Below are 19,309 nucleotides of genomic sequence, written 5' to 3'. Positions count from 1 at the left end.
AAATAATTCCACATTAAAAAGATCTGCAACTAATGAAGAGGTTGCTTCTAGCAAACAACTTTATATTTCATTGTTTCATCTGCAAATAAAGTGCCTGTTGCCCTTGATGAATACACTGCCTATATTACATTTTAAAAATAATAAGCTAGTAATATTACAATAGGGACTGGATGGCAAACTGAAACAGGTCATAGTTACTAGGTGTCTCCACCAATGAGGACATTCTCAGGACTACAGCATCCACCCCCTTTAAAAGTACTGCACAGTACAGTATCAGCAATGCATCTACATACTGTGGGAGTAGAACCTACAGCCGTCTACATCAAAAGCAAGTACACTACCTGTTGTGCTGTTAACAATGCAAGCCAACTCTGCATAAGCAGCACTAAACTTGTCTTCTCCTGAAACTCTCAGCTCCTTGTAAAATCCACTCAACACTCAACTGTATCTCTCAACTTTGCAGCACAAGAAATCTGGAAAAAGCCAACATTTATTTGGGGGGGGGGGCAAAAGCCCAAAAAGCAGAGACACATTTTAAACATTGCTTGTATAATCTTGGAAAGTTGCTAGAATAAAATGCTGTGTTACCACCATGCATTTCACTGCCAAGTCTTGTACTCAGGACCCTGTGCACTACAGTCAGAGCAATATACCATTATGCCAAATTAGCTGTTTCTGCAAAGACAGGAAGACTGAAACTTAAATGGCTATCATTTAGTGAATTCAGTTCACACCATAGCTCTCAATGCCTTAGCACAAAACACTTGGGAAAAGCAAATAATGGGTGAATACAGCCCCTAAACATATTCAGTGAATTCAGTACTCACCATAGCTCTCAACCTCTTAGCACAAAACACCTGGCAAAGCAAATAATGGGCGAATACAGCCCCAAACATATTCAGTGAATTCAGTTCTCACCATTGCTCTCAACCTCTTAGCATGACAAAGTGAATAATAGGGGAATACAGACCCAAAAATAGGGCCAAATTTCAAATATTGATCTATTTATAAACTTGAAAAATTGGTAGAATAAAAGGTTTTGTGTTACCATGTAACTTATGAAGAATATGAAGTCTGAAATTCAAATGTCTGTCATTATTTAGTAAATTCAGAATCCAGAAAGCCACAGACTTTATGAGGAAAAGAACAGAATAAAAATACAAGGCAAAAATCTGAAAAGCTTTCACAAGTGGTGGTGGGTAGGGATGTCAGTCTCTTGCCATTTGCATCCAGGGTGCAGGGTTTGAGCCTGTCTGTAGTGACCAGGTATATTTAACTGGGGCATATTACACACACACACACACACACACACACACACACACACACACACACACACACACACATACACATTCTCTCTCTCTCTCTCTCTCTCTCTATATATATATATACATATGCAGGGCAATTTTATTTTTTATTTTTTTATATACTTTTATGTGTGGTGAGCAGAGGTGTGCTTCAACACTTCATACAAGGATATAATAATTAAGAGGATTAAGTTAACCCCTTTTCCTACTCTCACCCCCAAAAAAACACAGATAACATGGGTAGGGGAGAGCAGAGTTGTAACTACATGAGATTAGCCGTCCATGCATTGTCCAGAAAATTGTAAAGAAGCTTTCAAGAGGCAGAAAAAAAATGCAGTCGTATTTCACAGTATTTGTGTTTCTGTCACTTTGTACATTGCACATGGGAGAATGCTATATAATGTACTCCATTTCATCATTATGTGTATTGTCATTTTTTTTCAGATACATTAACAATGTGGATTTACTTGGTTCTACATATAACGCTGTTCCTCTGCCAAATGCCACTTTACCATATCCAGATCCTGTAACCCACATTACTAAGGTCTTAGTAACAAAACCCTTTGCAATATTATACCCAAACCCTTTACACACACGAGCGCGCATGCACACACACACATACACACATACACACACACACCCCTCCGTGGATGGAAAATACATAGAAAGAGCTCCGTTCATAAAGAGCACACACACTACCTGAACTCCACGTTTGGAAATAAAGAAAAAAAGCTCTGTTCATCATAGTCCATAAAGAGCTCCATGACACAGTCCTTGCCAAAGCTTCATCTAAAAGAAAAGGGCTTCATAGTTCCAGACCCATGAGAGAAGTCAAGGTCTGCGCAGTGACGTTCCACGAGACCAGCTGCTACAGGCTTATAGCTATCCAGCTAACAGATGTTGCAGTCCGATCCCCTCCCAGTCTATGCAGTTGTAACCACATAGACTTCTGGGGTATCTGCAGTCTGATGCCTTGTTTCCCACTCCAGACTGCTGTTTAACCAGTCCAGAGTTTGAGAAAATGCTGAGCATGCATGCACGGAGTTCTGTGACAGTCAAACTACATTTTAGTGTTTGTTTTCTTTTCCTTTGAAGCTGGGGGGGGGGGCTGCAGTCCTGTATTCCATAGCAAGAGCTGCCACTGGTTAGTGTTCGATCATTACTCTAGCTTTGGAAAGCATTGTAGACATAACTGATGTTCTATTAAATTTTGATCATTACTGAATGCCTGGAAGACATTGTAAACATAACTGATGATCTATTAGTGTTTGATCATTACTGAATGTTAGGATGGCATTGTGAACATAACTGATGATCTATCAGTGTTTGATCATTACTGCATGTTGGGATGGCATTGTAAACATAACTGATGATCTATTAATGCTTGATCAAACACAAGAAGGTCATGACAAGAGACATATAACACTGATGAAAAAATTAAGACAGCATGATTTCAAATTATATACATGCAAATTATACCTTACCAAGCAGGTACAGTAACTAGATAATAAGGCATGCTATACAGTTTACAGCTGCCTTACTCACTAGCACTGTGCACAGCTGGCATGAATGGCTGTGCTTTGTAAAAGGATTATAGGCATGCATATCAGAAACACTTATCTGGTGCAGTGCAAGCTTCCATGGGTTATAGTTCCCTGGCATCACAGTGTGGGAGTGGGGCAGGGCAGTGTATGGTGGCAGGTTTGCCTGCACTGTTGGGGAATTTGTTATCAGTAAAAGTTTTCCTGCCATGCAGTGGAGGTCTTGGGGGTATATTTTGACAGTTTTAGTATGTTGTTCAGCACTGCATCCTGTGCACCATATTTATGGGGAAGAAGGATTGCTGTGGCCATAACAGCTATAACATTTGCGTGTACACTTTTGGATTGTCATACTTTACAAGCTGTGATCTAGCATGTACAACAACACTGTATGTACTTTGGCTATGTGGCACAGAGCAATAAAGCTTTGACTGTGACCCAGATGGCCTTAGATTGATTAGCAGCTCTGAATGCTGTAATGACTAGTGAGGGGTGGATGAGAGATATGTGACATGCATCATTAGTCTCCCGTGGGAGTGATGGTTGTGGTGTCTTGTCCTTCTGTGGTGACCTAGCAGTCCACTTCCCAAAGAACAGGCCATAGGGGAATGTGAGTGGGTCTGCCCAGACCAGTGCAGTAGCCATTGCAGAGTTGTGTCATGTGTTTGTATTAGAAGCATAGGCAGTCCCTCTGTGGAAACCCAGTGCCCAAGTCATTATCAGGAAGTGGGATTAGGCTATAGCTATAAATAAATATCCTAATGGCTGCCAGTATGATGGGCTTCTGATTGGCTGTCACCTCACAGGGAAGAAATTGGCTGAGAACAGCTCTCACACCATGAGAGCCAATAGATTGCAGAGAACTGGGCAGTGGGTGAGCAAAATACTACAGTTAAAGAACAGTGCTGTATGCATTTTGAGCTATTTAATATCAGATGACAGCATCATTTTCACAGGTGACTGTGCTTGGAGTACTTTACTTGTGCAGTAGAGCAAGACTGTGCAGAGGATCTTCCTCCATAGAGCAAGTAATTGTAATTAATCTCAGTGGTTTTGTCTGCATTCTTTGTCAGACAAAGCACTGCACATCTATGCCCAGGGTTCATGAATAGTACCCATGATATATTGCATAGGAATATCAACTCAGACAGGGCAAATAATGCTGAGTTGTGCCATCTGCATTTAATACCATAGCAGTAATCCAAGGAAGTAATGCTAAAATAACCAGTTCCACGTAGTCTGTGGAGTACCATGGGCACTGGTTTGCTTCACTTGAAAGGAACGATGTATATTATACATGCAGACTTTTAATCTACATTTTCTTAAGTAATCAAACTGATAGATGTGCAGGTGCAATTGGTACAATAATATCTGTATTCTGGAGACATGATATCAATCATGGAAAATTCCTAAGCTGGTGTAAGCTATGTTTCTTCATTGTTTTTTTTCATGTTAACCTACCCACCATGATCTCATTTGCTGGGGTGTGCCATCTATCCAGCACCCCTTTATATTCCATCTAGGGGTGAGAGCTCTTGGATTACCATCTCATTATGGGTGGTACTTAGTAGTCTCTAATATCTTGTGAGTCACTTGTACAATAGATTTTGATGAGTAGCTGTACATATGTTTTCACAAGGGCACAGTGACTAGCAGTATCAGAGATCCATCGAAGTATGAATGCCCAGCTTGTTGTACTAGACATCTCATGAATGTGGACTATGGTCTACCCTGGATGAGAGAGCAGGCTTTTAGTCACTTGATCCCATTGCAAATAGGCTTAGCCTCCTTGTTCAGTGCTTCCAATTCATCCCAGAATGTCAGATGTGTAGCTACACACACTGCTCTCCAGCTACGTGTTTCTTAAATTTTAATGCACTTTTCATTATGAACCTACTGTGATATTACTGATGGCAATTGGGCTTAATTGGTTCACAAGAGCCCAATTCATCTCTTCTATAGTCTACAATGAATTTTACAGAGTAGTGTCTCAGGTTCTTCTTGTAGAGTTTATAATATGAGGGCTCCTCTAGTTGTCCAGTGTGCTTCTCCAGAATTTTAATGACAACTAATAAAATACAAACTCTCTGGAAGGTACAAAAGCATATCTGATGACTTCACCCATTTAACAGTATTAGTGGCTCAACAGGTCGAACACACATCTTTGGTGCTGGAAGATCAGAAGGCTGTATATTCTATTCTCAGTCAAGGTTACTGGATTGCTGACACTGCACTGCAGCATTTGGGGCTGCTGTACTCTTTGACTGTGTCATCATTTGTATGATATGTCAAGCTGATGTTCCACCTCCTTGAGTTGGTATTAGCTCAGGGAGATGTAGTAGATCCCATGGCACTACCAAAAAGAGTAGGAAAATTTGATTTAATTTACATCAACCAACACATATTTATATAATGACAAAAAATAGAAATGGTTCAAATTTCTGTACAAGAAAAACTAAAAATAAAACAGAATATATCAAAAATCATAATATAATTAGAACTGAAGGTTTCACTGACAATTTATTTGTTGATAATTTCCATAAAAATCTTGAATTTTCAACACTTTTGGAAATGTACTTCTTCTTGTATACTAATCTATATTATTAATTAACTTCACCAAAGTTTATCACAATACAACTTATCCATAATGAACTCATACCATAACTATTTCTTTTTGTTTTTAATAATGAGGGGAAAGCCCATTGTCCAACAAAACATTTTTTATAAATATTCCATTGCAAGCAAGATAAATCTGTTTTTTTTTTCTTTAGTTGTAACTGCTCCTGTACTTCCTGATACTTCAACCCAAGCAAAACTGCATCACCACTACTAATCCTACATATCACACAATAAAAGTATAATAAGCCAAATATAGCACTGGATTAATTAACCCTAATCCACCTCCCTCCTTTTTACAATATACAGTATTTCTGGTACATGTTAAGCCCACAACCTCACAAAATTAAAAAAAAAAATATATATATATATATATATATATATATATATATATATATATATATATATATTGTAATATTGTTCTTGTTCTGATGGAAAAGGAAACACTTTTCCTATGTATTCACATTTTCCTAAAATCATAGAGTGTAGCACATATACTTTTTTAAAAGGACATTTTAAAACAGCTCCATTTTTGTAACTATTCCTTGAACACTGTTAATAAACGTTCCCATTGTTCTTTAAGAATATATTACTGCTTGAATCTAACTCTTAAAATTGTGATAGAATTCCTCACACATTTCACCTTATTACATTGTTCAACAGCTGCACAACATATACATTTCTTCATATTAAGCCCTAAATTAATGTCATTTAAACTTTTCTCATTGTATTGCAAAGCTTATTGTAGCCCAGCTATTATATTATAATCATCTGCATATGATAGCACTAAAGATATTTCTCATTCAGAAAAAATGTTTCATTTAGTATAAACTTATAATCTTTCACAATTTTGAAAGACAGCACTCAAGACATATCTGAATAAAAATCTACTTAAAACAATCTTGCTTTACACACATTAATTGTCATTATTTTATCTAAATGTTCATTAACTAAAGGTTTAATCCAAATATTGTCATAAATTCTATTCATCACAGTGCACATTTTAAAACCAAGACTGTATACATCTAATATGCCCCATAGTCTATCATGACAAACCATGTGAAAAGTTTTTTTAACATCATAAGGCAATGATAATCCTTCGTTTCTATTATTTATTTAACATTCCATACTATCTTTCCGCTTTACATCAAAATACCTTGGAAGAATTTACCAAACCATACACTATGTAGTCTATTATGCAGTATTTTACAAAATATTTTATAGTCATTGTTAAAGTAATACACCTTCAATTAACAAAATCAGTGCTATCCCATTTCTTAAGTAAAAAAAAAAAAATTTGTTCAACAATAAGACCTTGCTGTAGCCATTCATTAAATACCTTTAGTACAAGTATTTTCATTTTATCAGTCATAGTTTTCTAAAATGAATACAGAGTGCCACCAGGTCCTGGTGAAGAATCCACTCTTACTTTAGTCAGAATTTATTTAATTCTATTAAACGTATTGGTTGTTCTAGAAATTGATCGTCTTCATTAGTTAGTCATCTCACATTCAACTCTCTGTAGTGCATCCATAGAGCTCCTTGCATACTGTAAACATATTTCTCAACTGCTGCCATAATATGTTAACAAACAACCACATCATCGATGTATGCCTTTAAACAACCCATATAACACATGTCCTGCTTCATATGTTTACTTACTAGTAGACAGGCTTCTTGTTTTTTACCTTGTATTATATATTTTTGTTTTTCCAATAACAACCATGCCCTCTCCTCCATTAACTTAGACCACTATCTATCGTCATTTGTAGCATTCAAAATATTCTCATGTACCTTCCAAGGTTGTGTGTGTGTGTGTGTGTGTGTGTGTGTGTGTGTGTGTGTGTATATATATATATATATATATATATATATATATATATATATATATGTATATATCTCAGAAGGGTCTATATTAGAAGCACGAGAATGCTTCTAAGTGAATACGGTATGAGTGACACATATTCATTGAATTGCATTTAAGCGATTCAATTAATATGTCATAGGGCAAAGAGATGGTTGGCCAACTTCATGGAGTTGCCCTTCCCTTACCTATAGTGCAATCTTGGAGTTGGTATATTTAGTTAGGGGGGTGTGGGGGCAAAGCCCCCACCTGTTTATGATTTTACATATTTTTTTTTTACCAAACGGCCGCGTACGTTTTTTCCTAGGGAAAAATTTGCTTACATGGCCGTTCGCTATTTTTAGTTTTCGTGCATTATGTGTCAACTTTTATGTAGTCGCACATATGCACTTTCATTCTTATAATATATATATATATATATATATATATATATATATATATATATATATATATATATATATATATATATACCTTTATTCCTACACCACACCTTATTTTAATCTGAATAAAAGGTTTCTTATGCTTAAATTTATATTTATATGTTTATCACCAATGAATTCAGGAAGTATTAAAAGGTATTAATGACACACGTCAACTGCATATGACTTCCACTTCCTCTTTCAGTCAGCTAGTATACAGGCAATTATTTTTTATTCCTTTACACATTCTATTGAAATAGCCAAATGGTAATAGTGACCTTAAGGTGTTTAGCTTGTACCAAAACAGATTCAGAATAAGCAAATTTATTAATTTCTGTCATCAAGAAACCTCATTTATCTGTTGGTCTCATACTTAGTCCTAAAATCATATCACCATATTTTAGTATGTCATCAACTAATTTAATATCAGATTTAAGCTTTCTTTTGACTACTCTAAAATGATAGTTCTAATCTCCTTTTATAACTTTTTTCAGATTTATAATCACTAAATGTTTTACTATATCAAATAACTGTTCTCCATCTTTTACACTAACAGGAGCATAGACGACCATCAACCTAACAGCACTTATTTAAGGCCTTAAATTACAGTTTCACATGAATCCCCACAGGAACACCCAAAATTTGGATTTCAGTAGCTAATAATAGAACTATCCCAGAACACAAGTCTTTTCCAAAGCTCCAGAAAAATTGTATCTCCAACACTGTTTGTACTTGTCTTTTTTGAATTTCAGTTAACTGTTTAGCAACTAGCAGACAAATAATATCAGCAAAAATTGTGTTACAAAAGTGTAATCTAGAAATTCTTCTGTGCACGTTAATAATGGTATTATCATTTAAACCACACAACAATAAATGAACACTTTCCGTTTTAAACAGCGTTTTTCATACCTTGTTTGATCTTTTTCTTTGAAACTCTTTTTCCAGTAATACTATACTTTACTTCATTTCTCTCACCGGTATCTGCATCTAAACCCTAATTCATCCCCTCCTCTTTCCCCACCATCCTCTTCAGCACAACTAGCAGAAGGATTTCTTCTTCTCCTTCATTTTCATTTGATATTTTATCAGCAATAACAGGGGTTACTACAGTGCCAAAAACTTCTTTACTAATAATACCTTGATACTAAATTCTTACTCTTCAGTTTCCTTAATTCAAGGGCAACCAAACCAAAAATTCTCTCTGCTTTTATATTTTGTACAATATTTTTCACATTTAGCCTTTGTATGTACAGTCTCCCCAAACTGTGTGCATCTTCTTTTGGGGCAGTTTTGAATAAGATGCATATTCTCACCACAGAAATAGCAGGTCTGATACTGATTTTTATAAAAAAAATAAGCTTTCTGTCCTGCAATATGTACTACCCCCATACTTCCCATGCCCTAGTCCATAACTGCCAATTGCCCCCCTGCAAAAATGTAAACATTTTTTTTTATTTTTATTTGTTTTTTTTTTACAATTTCAAAGTTTCAAAACGTCGATCATTTGCAGTTTGAAGTATTGAAACTTCAAGCTTGTAAAGTAGCTCCATATGTGTGTGTGTGTGTGTGTGTATATATATATATATACACATATATATATATATCTGTGTGAGTGTGTGTGTATATGTGTATAAATTATTTTAAGTTATCAAAATCTGTCTCTGCAGTTCTAAATTGTATGATTTATTTTAAACATTTTAAGTTCATCTTTAAAGCTGGAAAAGATAATTAAGTTCACACAGTCGTAGGAATCAGTCAGCAATACCATTATTTTCAAATGTGATATCACAGAAACTCTTTACAATGTGAAGGAAATGTAAACCATGTAAACTCTCTTATATCAGTGGTGGGAAAACCTAACAGTGCTGTTATATTGTCCTATATCTGGTACCTATCAATGTTATTCTCTGTTTTAGATGAATTCCACACAACAGGAAAAATAGGACATTTTTTAGGTATACCATATATAAAATAATGTTTTATCACTAGGCTCAAGAGTTCACAAGCCTGTTTGCCTTCATATTGCTCATGGCCTCCCAAACCTGGTCTCCCAGTCTAATGTTGACTTTAACTGATGTCATTACTTCCTACTCATCATTCAATTGTACAGTTCCATGATTTTTTTTATTATCTGGCCCAAGTAAAATCAAAAGGCCATCCTAATTTTCATCTTTATTGAACAGTTTATTTTAGCTCATTTGTCAATAATCCATCATCATTCAGTTGCAATTTAAATGTTATCTGTCATTACTGAATGCATTATAGCACAACTTTCTTCTCATTCCTTTCTGCAACCACCGTACCTCCCACCATGGAATTGTTGTGTTCAAAAAGTGTAGGGGATTCCCTGGACAAATTTCACCTAGTAGTAGAACTGCTACTTTGGGTGTCTCCTGAAAAGAGACCACTAGCCCAGTATACAAAGTTTAAGTAAAATAAATACAATGTAAATAGGTGGCCTGCACAATATATAGACAGCTATCCTTGGAAATGAATTACTTCTATTACTTACCTTAGCCTGATGGTCTATTTTGTATGCTGTTTGCTGGAACTGACGTATTTCTCTGATTATATGGGAAATCTACCAAAATATGAAGAATAACAAACATTTTTCACCATGATGTATTTATTACTGAACAGCATTTATATATTTTTCTTTTAAATTTGTTATGAAGTACAGTCTGTTCAATTTGAATATTAAAGCCAAAAGAGACACAGATAGTTGAATGAAACATGATTCATCTCAAAAGTAGAAAACAGCTCAGAACTTCCATCCTGAAACTCCCACTCAACAAACAGAACTTAACCCAAATATACTCTCCGTGCACAGGACTATGAACCCTACACCTGTGATCCTTTGCTTTTCTTCTTTATAACCTCAGTACACAACTTAAAGCGGTCCCCAACAGCAACTAATCCAAAATATGAAGTAACTGCAAACCACAGGCTAAGACGGACTGCATATGACCATAAAGACTCCCAGTTCCACGAATATTACTGCATAAAAAACTTTATTCAAAGTGATTGAGCGCTTTCATCCTGCTTGACAGGACTTCATCAGAATCTTAAATGAAGAGTTTCAAATCAAAATGAAATGCAGCAAGAGATGAGCAATATTAGGTTGGCCTAATGGTTAAGGTGTTTGCCTTACAAACACAAGGTGCAGGGTTTGAGTCTCACAAGGGATAATTGGCTAGGCTTAAAATGGCTCACAAGGGCAGTTAGCCTAGTACTAACCTATGAACCTAAATATTCAGAGGCTCGAATAAATTTTTTATGCAGTAATATTAGTGGATCTGGGAGTCTTTATGGTCCTATGCAGTCTGTCTTAGCCTGTGGTTTGTGGTTACTTCTTTATAAACTGTTGTTGACTGAAACCTAACATTAGTGTGTGCTGCCTATCAGAAATGCACTTATTCCTTACTGTATGAATAATCACTTTAAGATATGTTTTTAAATACTCACCATTCTCATTTTGGAAAAGTTAACCAGGCCATCCTCTGTATAGTTTGGGGTTCCCTCTTCAATAAATGCCAGGTCGGTTAGATACATTCCCAGATACGGAACACAAGGAGGATCACAACTAAGAGGTGAAAAAGGAACAGATGTCAATTAATCAATGTTATATATGATTTCAAAATGCTATTCTTTCAGAGTATTGAAAAGAAAGCTCAAAGACTACACTCACATTTAGAAGCCTGTTTCTGTTACATGAATTCTTCTTTTGGTAAGTGCTTATGTTAAACTTTGTAAAACTAATTAAAAACAGTCACATCAGGCATATCTTGCTTCTGCCATGTTTTAGGTGCATAGCATTGAAAACCTCATTTGTAACTAATGTTTTTTTGATTCTGAAATGATAGATAATTTAAAATTATTTAATTGTACAGCTAGTTTTGTCCTGGTGGAAAACCAATTAACACTAAATGTAGGATGCCTGCAACTTGTAAAAAGCATCCTTTTTTCTCTGCATGGCTACTATATATCATATCAAACTGAATCCATGTAAAATGGATTACAGCTTGTATATGGGCCTAGTCTAATATAAAAAGGCCTGCAACAACACTGTGTATATACAGACTGAGGGTGCACTGTGCTGCCGAGAAGTAGATGTACAAGACCAAGTTGTCTATTATAAAATGTGCAAGTCATCCTGTTTGGCACTAACTCCTTCAATACTGGCCTGAACACAGTGTACAAGTAACCCCAAAATATCCCTAGAGTCTATGTTCTTGGTACCATCCAACTACAGTAGTAGATAAAGTGACAGTATACGGAGAGAGAGGTTTTAACTTACTTAGTGCAATGGCTGGTAAAAACCCTCAGGGCTTGAAAAAGGACAACAGTTTTATGAGGACATTACTCAAACAGGTATATAAAAATGGTTGTTTAAGAAAACAAAGAAGCACATTGCAAGGAGGAAAAGTACATTGGTCAAAGCAGCAACAGCAGCAGTTAGTAAGATAGAAGATGGACAGTCAGGCAGTACATCACACAAGGTTAAATTATTTGCTGATACCAGCCTTCATTATCTGCTAATTTGCTTAATCATAAAGTCCTGAGTTTAAGTCCCTCAGTTTCCACTTGCATACAAGTAACTTAAGCAAACAGTGCTCCCATATCATTCTTGTAAAAAGGGTTGCTAGACTGACAAATGGATAAAATTTAGGGGACTGGATAATAAATAAATAAATTGTATTGGTCATTGTTTGAATGCATGCAGAGCTTGTTTTTGATGCTGAGGCTATGAGGTGGGGCCATATTTAAGATGAGAGAGTAGAATGCCTTTGCCTGTGGCTGTTATGGATGTTTTAGTAAGAATAGGAGAGATCTTATGGGCACAAAATAAGAGATGGTTAACTTTTTTCCTTGTTTGGTCAAAGAGGAGGGAGAAGTTAAAGGAGAGGTTAAGCCAAATGCCAAAGTATTAAAAAGAGGTAGTAGTTTCTATGGGAGTGCTGTTGTGGTTATAGATATACAGGGTTCATGTTAGCTTGTTGAACACACAAAAGAGCGAACGCTCTTTGATTGACAGCTAATATACGAAACCACAAAAAGTCAAATGTCCGGAACAGCGATTTTTTTTCCCAGGGAAAAAAGTCACTGTTCCCAAAATAACAAAAAAAAAAAAGAACAAAAAAAACCCAAATCCACAAACAAAATAAAGTGGGGGGGGGCTTCGACTCCCCACACCCCCAATGTGGGGGACTGTGACCCCCACACCCCCCTACTTAAATATACCGACTCCGAGATTGCACCACAGTGGAGGAAACTGCAAAGTCCCGACAATGGCCCATCAATTTTTTTCCCTAGGAAAAAAAATCGCTGTTCTGGCCATTCGACGGTTTGTGGTTTCGTCTATTAGCTGTCAATCAAAGAACGTTTGCTCTTTTGAGTATTTGACAAGCTAATAGGAACCAGATATACAAAAGGTTTTGTGTTTTTTTTTAGTTTCTATTTGGGGACAAAAATCATAGTTTTGGTTTTGATAGAGTCGAGAAGGAGGCATTTTTTGGAATTTGGAGATTCAGTGAATTAGGGCCAGGAAATCTACTTACAGATTTATCTGGAAGTTGGTTACTGAGCTGTTTGTGCAAAACAGTACCATATTATCTGTGTGGAGAAGCAGTGTGAGATGAGGTAAGTCAAGCAGAAGTTTATTTATAGAGATAGAAAATAGCAGAGGAGCAAGTACAAAACCTTGTGATACTTCTTTTTGTAGGCTGACTGACTGGGAAATCAAGGTATGAATTTTGATGAATTACCCCAGTAAACAAATTTTAAATAAATAAAAATGTTTTTTAAATAAATACGTAGACGAAAAAAGAAATAAATTGGGACCCTTTTGTGAACTAGAAGGCGCAATCTTCTCCTTTTGGCTTTTGCCCAGTTGGTGGTTGCCACAGTGGATCACCTGTCCGCTCATGATTGGCAGTGGAGTTTTATGGTGTCGAGTTGCCAGCCCAGTGCCCAACCTTCCACAGAAGAATCACACATGCACACACTCACACCTAGGGCCAATTTAGAGTGTCCAATCCACCTACAGCATGTCTTTAGGATGTGGGAGGAAACTGGAGCACCTGGAGAAAACCCACACAATCACAGGGAGAACATGCAGACTCCACACAGATGGCACTCCAACCGAGGATTGAACCGGAGAACCTCTTGCTGTGAGGCGACAATGCTAACCGCTGCACCACCTCAGCTGCCCTGAACTAGAAGGCACAATGAATGTGCTATTATGGAATATGATGATCTTGGTATACAAGCACATGTGATGAAAAGGGCAGACATGCTATAGAAATGCTGCAAGTAAGTGCAAACAGATGTTTACATTATTTTAACTCCATCCAAGAGATAAAGTGCTATAATAATTATAGAACAAAACTTGTAGAATGTGAAGTAATTATGCAAGGCATCTTTAGACCATGGTGAACTTCCCCTTAACCTAGGTCCAGAGAGGTCATCATACCACTGTACGTAGTCCTCATCAGACCTATCATAGAGTATAATGCCCTCTTTTGGTAATCACCTGACCAGACAGATGCAGCAACTGGAATGTTCACAAAGGTTGCTTCCAAAAAGAATACAAGGAGCAAACACAATGTCCCATGTTCACCTCAAAGCCCCGTCTCTTTACTCGGTATCATACAGACTTCTGAGAGGTGATCTTTGCCTGGCATACAAGGCATCCCTGGACCCTGTTTTGATGAAACTTTTGTACATCTGCTCAGGACCAGCCTTTGGTCAACTGGTGCCCTATGCAAAAGGTCTCCACAGCACAAACCCAACATCACCCTATGCCTCCATCCTGGTCTATCTATAACATCCAGATTACTGGGAAAGTGCTCCTGCTAGAGCGGTGATCTAGGCAGCTGCCTAGTTGGCCTATGCCTAAGGCCAGCGCTGCATATGCAAAACAAATAGAATCAGAACTACTAGATCAAAACACCTAAATTTTGCTTGTGACATAAAAAGGAAATGGAGAGACATAGATGTTTATCAGGGGATTCCCATTATCTGGAACAAGCTCCCAATCCATGTGAAGCAGAGGTCCTTCCTAGCCCTATTTAAGCATAACTTGGACCAATGTATGGGTAATCAAAAGTCACCCCTTGTCTGAGTCGTATGTTTCTGATGGTAAGAGGCAGTCAATAAATCATCCTCTATATAAATTAAATTTGTGGGCCCTAGTGGTCGTTGGCCTAGTATACATCAATGAATTACGGAACCTTTCTGTATTTATTTTAACAATAAAATAAAGGATTTAGTATATAATTAGCAGATCATTATACAGAAAAGATGTACAGAGAAAGTAAAGTGAATATAGTCAAATTAGAATTGAACTAGCAAAGGAAAGACATTGTGCAAAGACCTGGCAAAGTGTCCTCATCATATATTAGGGAAGAGCTCAAAGGTTTCTTTATGCGCTACACGTAAAATGTTCAGTCTGTCATTTGGTACCAACATATAATCATCAGACAGCTAGTCTGCAGTGGTGATGCCACTGTGTAACAGGGCATCCACTCAGAACCCTATACTTACAGACTGGCAAGTCTTGCTTTCATTCATGTTGTAAACTGCAAACAAGACTGGAATATATTTTTTCTGAATTAGCATGACCTGATAGACTGACAATTGTATAAGCTTTCCAGAGGATGCCTACATCAGTTAAATTTGATGTTACGTTAGTTGACTGATATAACACCCATCAAATGGAAGTCATTGACAGCTGACTAACTGGTTAAACAATCTCTTAAAAATATGAAAACATGTTTTATGTGTGGATAGAGCCCGCTCATCTTCACTGAAGAAGTCTATGCCATCTGCATCCTCTACCTAATGTGCTGAACTCCATGTTTGTCACACCTTTGTAAAAAAATTATATTTCTCCAATCTAGTGAGCAGCAAAACTTAACTGAAATGGGTATGCTAGAAATGGAAAATAACACTTTCGGCTGTCAGTGAAACACTCATGCAATTAAAGTGCAAACTCCCACACAGCATATTCACTTGTTTTACATCAGCAAACTGCAGTCAGTCACACAACCACTGGTAAAATGAACAACAGTCCGACCAATCCTTGTTCAGTTATATGAGTGGATCACATCATGGGTGTAGGCATCTCCTGTCTGCAGTTTAGCAAATGATTCAGTACTGAGCCAGAAAAAATTCTTTTGAGACAAATGAAAAGAGCTGAGTGATGGGAGACAGATACTGGGCTGGTGGCAATATAGCTAAGAGGAGGAATATAGAAGAGATTAGAGAAAGGGGGTAGTAGTATATTTTCTGTATTTACGTGAGGTATAATGAATGTACTAAAAGGTGGATTGGACACTCTAAATTGGCCCTAGGTGTGAGTGTGTGCATGTGTGTGCCTTCTGTGGAAGGTTGGGTGCCGGGCTGGCAACTCGACACCGTAAAACTCCACTGCCAATCATGAGTGGACAAGGTGATCCGGTGTGGCTACCCCTGACTGGGAAAAGCCGAAAGAAGAAGAAGAAGAAGATAATGAATGTACTAAAAGGTAAAGTTAGGTATTCTGCAGATAGCAAAAAGACTGCACAGTAACAACTAGTTCCATTGGCTATTCTGCAGATAGCAACAAGACTGCACAGTAACAACTAGTTCCATTGGCTATTCTGCAGATAGCAACAAGACTGCACAGTAACAACCAGTTCAATTGGCCATTCTGCAGATAGCAACAAGACTGCACAGTAACAACCAGTTCCATTGGCACAGAGGGATAATGCCCTGACTATGATGCAGGTGACCCGAGTCTGAACAGCAGTTTGTGTACTGGATGGAGCTAGCTGGGGGGGTGTAGCAAGGAAAGAAAGAATGGCGTGGCACTGCCAGCTTGCATCTCCTGAGGGAGGAGGGTGTAGCAGCTGCATGTTAAGGTGCATGGTCCCATGGTAAAGTCCCAGTGGATATCATAGACAACACAATACATACAGAATGCAGTTCCTAAGATTTCAAGCATTACATTAGTACTAAAATAACTTTTTTACGATTTTCCAACAGCTTTAGAGCTGAAAGTCGACAAAGCACTGTCCAGTATTAATTTAAGAGGTTAAGCTAACACAACATTGGCTATAAAATGTATTAGTTGCAAGCCAGTCCCCAGTAATTTTGAAAATTTACAAGCCACCTTCTCTATTTTCTTTTCCTTCTATGCTCAACTACAAAGCAGTAAAATAGGGGCCTTCATCCAAGTAAGTGCCTCATCAGCTTAAGGAAATATTTACATCATGTGTTTAAATAAGATCTTTGAGTAGGGTAACCATCAAGTTTATGGAATACTGCTATTTTGTCCCCAGGCTCACTGCCAAAAAGTGCATTGTCATCCCCTTTGGTAAAAACTCTGTACCTGTGAGCTACCACATAGGTAGTAGTCTACTTAACACCAAAAGTGTCATAAGAGACCTTGGGACACAGGTGGACAGCAGTCACTCCTTTGATAATCACATCACCACAGTAGTCAGGAAGTCCGTCTACGTGGCACACATCACCACAAAAGGTTTCTCATCCAGGAAAAAATGAGGTCATTGTTCCCCTCTACTCGTCACTCATTAGACCCATTATAGAGTACAACGCCCCTTTTGGTATGTACCTCACAAGACATCTACAACAACTGGAAAGGCAGCAGAAATATCTCACAATGAGGTTTACCAACTTCAAACAGATGCCCTACGCAGACCGTCTCAAAAAGCTCTAGCTTTACTCCTTCGCATATCGCCTATTCAGAGGCGATCTCTGCCTAACATACAAAGCTATGTCAAATCCAGAGCTGTTGGACATGCTCCACTTAAAGAAATCCCAATCCCTCTGAGCTACATGTTCTAGGGACCTAAACCTTGTCACCACAATAAACAGAACATGCTGGAGAGATAGATTCCTGTCCTAGAGACTTCCATACTTTGGAACAAACCACCTGTCTATATCAAACAAAGCTCCTCATTAGCACTCTTCAAGAAAAATCTTGATGATTGGATGGGAGGTAGGAAATTCACGCTGGGGATCACCTCTGTGGCTCTGCTCAACAGGGGCACAGGAAAATAATTGTCTTGGGTGGCAAAAGCCAGGGTACCTTTTTGGCTATGCTTATATAGGCCCTAGGGCCAATAGCCTAGTACCTACCTATGAACCTATGAACCTATGAAACTATGAATCAGAGGTCCTTTTTTTTTCTTTTGGAAATGTTACAAATATGGTACCTCTAGGTTTGCGAATATCAGGTGCTCAGTTGTGATACATTCCTTTTTAAAGCTATAAATACAATATGAAACTGAACAGATTAAATGTATTCTGCTTATGTTACATCATATAGCCATGTGATTAACAGAAGCTTAAGAATACACCTCCTTTAAAGTATGCAATAGTTCAGCAGGCCTTGGGCTGGAAACCTGCACTGCAGTTTCCGCAATATGGCCCTGTGCTTGCTGAAGTTATTTTGTACAAGTAATGTCCACACTCCAAGCCATGCTAGGAGCATCTGATGTGATGATCTGTGAAGACTACAAAGCCATCCCAGTGACAAAAATGAGTAGGATAAAAATACTTTACTTCAGCAAATCATTTTAAAGGTTTGGTCTCTGAACAGCTGTACTGGTGCTTCTGCACTTTTCTCACTTTATTTGCGAGACAGTATGTAGACTTCTGCACTGTGTTCATTTTGATACATTTTATTTTGTTTTGCCAATTTCCTTCACTTTCAAGGTATACAGTGATAATTATGCCAATGGCCAAAGAAATGCAGTAGGTGGACTGGACACTCTAAATTGGCCAAAGGTGTGACTGTGCATGTGAGTGTATGGTGTGGAAGAATTACAACAGCAGAGCTAGTCACCCATTGGTGTAAACCTTGGCTCTAGATGACTCACTGGTGAAGTGATACCCAAACCCCATGTGCAAAAATGGGAAAAACGCGTTGTGGATGGATGGAGGGATTACTGCAGAATTAATTAATTTACACATTTTGCACAGTTCCTTTGGAGGAATGCACTTCTTACATCACACATTGAACACTCAGAGCGGAACATTGTGTATATTATATATTATATTATATTTTATATAAATATGTATATATATTTTTGTTCAATGATCTAATTAACAAGGTAAGCTGATGAGATTTATGCAATGGGCAGGATGACAGGAGGATTTTAGCTGCTAGTGAAGAAACAGTTGTAATAAAAGGCATATAATGCTCAATGTTTCTAATTTATTTATATATATAGGCGGAATCTAATATATAAAAAAGCAATCTTGAATTCACCTGTTATGGATTTTGTTCAGCATAATATTTTTAGTACTCGGGAAAATACTTTATTTATTTGGAAACAAAGGAGCCACAAAGGAGCCATAAAACATATGAAGAGCCACAGAGAACAGAAAAACGTTGTTAATGTGCATTTATGATCACCACACCCACATTAAAATAACTACAGCAGATTGTTATTCCGTGCATATATCCTTAAAGTGGTATTTGTTAGCTGAGGCACAGCTGCAAATGTTTTTATTTAATACAGTGTATTTGTGGTCCTACCATATAGTATACACCAT

General features: G+C 37.4%; 1 protein-coding gene across 1 annotated transcript in view; it reads right to left on the bottom strand.

The window, feature by feature from the left end:
* RASGRF1 (Ras protein specific guanine nucleotide releasing factor 1) overlaps nucleotides 1-19,309 on the bottom strand; it is an 892,789-nt gene that overhangs the window by 21,057 nt on the left and 852,423 nt on the right. Inside the window, exons 25-26 of the mRNA XM_044076380.1 lie at nucleotides 11,210-11,327; nucleotides 10,257-10,325 (exon numbers count right to left, since the gene is read on the bottom strand). Of these exons, the coding sequence (XP_043932315.1) occupies nucleotides 10,257-10,325; nucleotides 11,210-11,327 (187 nt within the window). The remainder of the gene's footprint in view (nucleotides 1-10,256; nucleotides 10,326-11,209; nucleotides 11,328-19,309) is intronic.

Source organism: Protopterus annectens, chromosome 7.part0 (assembly GCF_019279795.1).
Source record: "Protopterus annectens isolate FY-2018-M chromosome 7.part0, PAN1.0, whole genome shotgun sequence".
Lineage (NCBI taxonomy): Eukaryota > Metazoa > Chordata > Ceratodontiformes > Protopteridae > Protopterus > Protopterus annectens.
Note: the sequence above shows the minus strand (reverse complement) of the source record. Positions and strands in the feature narration are given on the sequence as shown.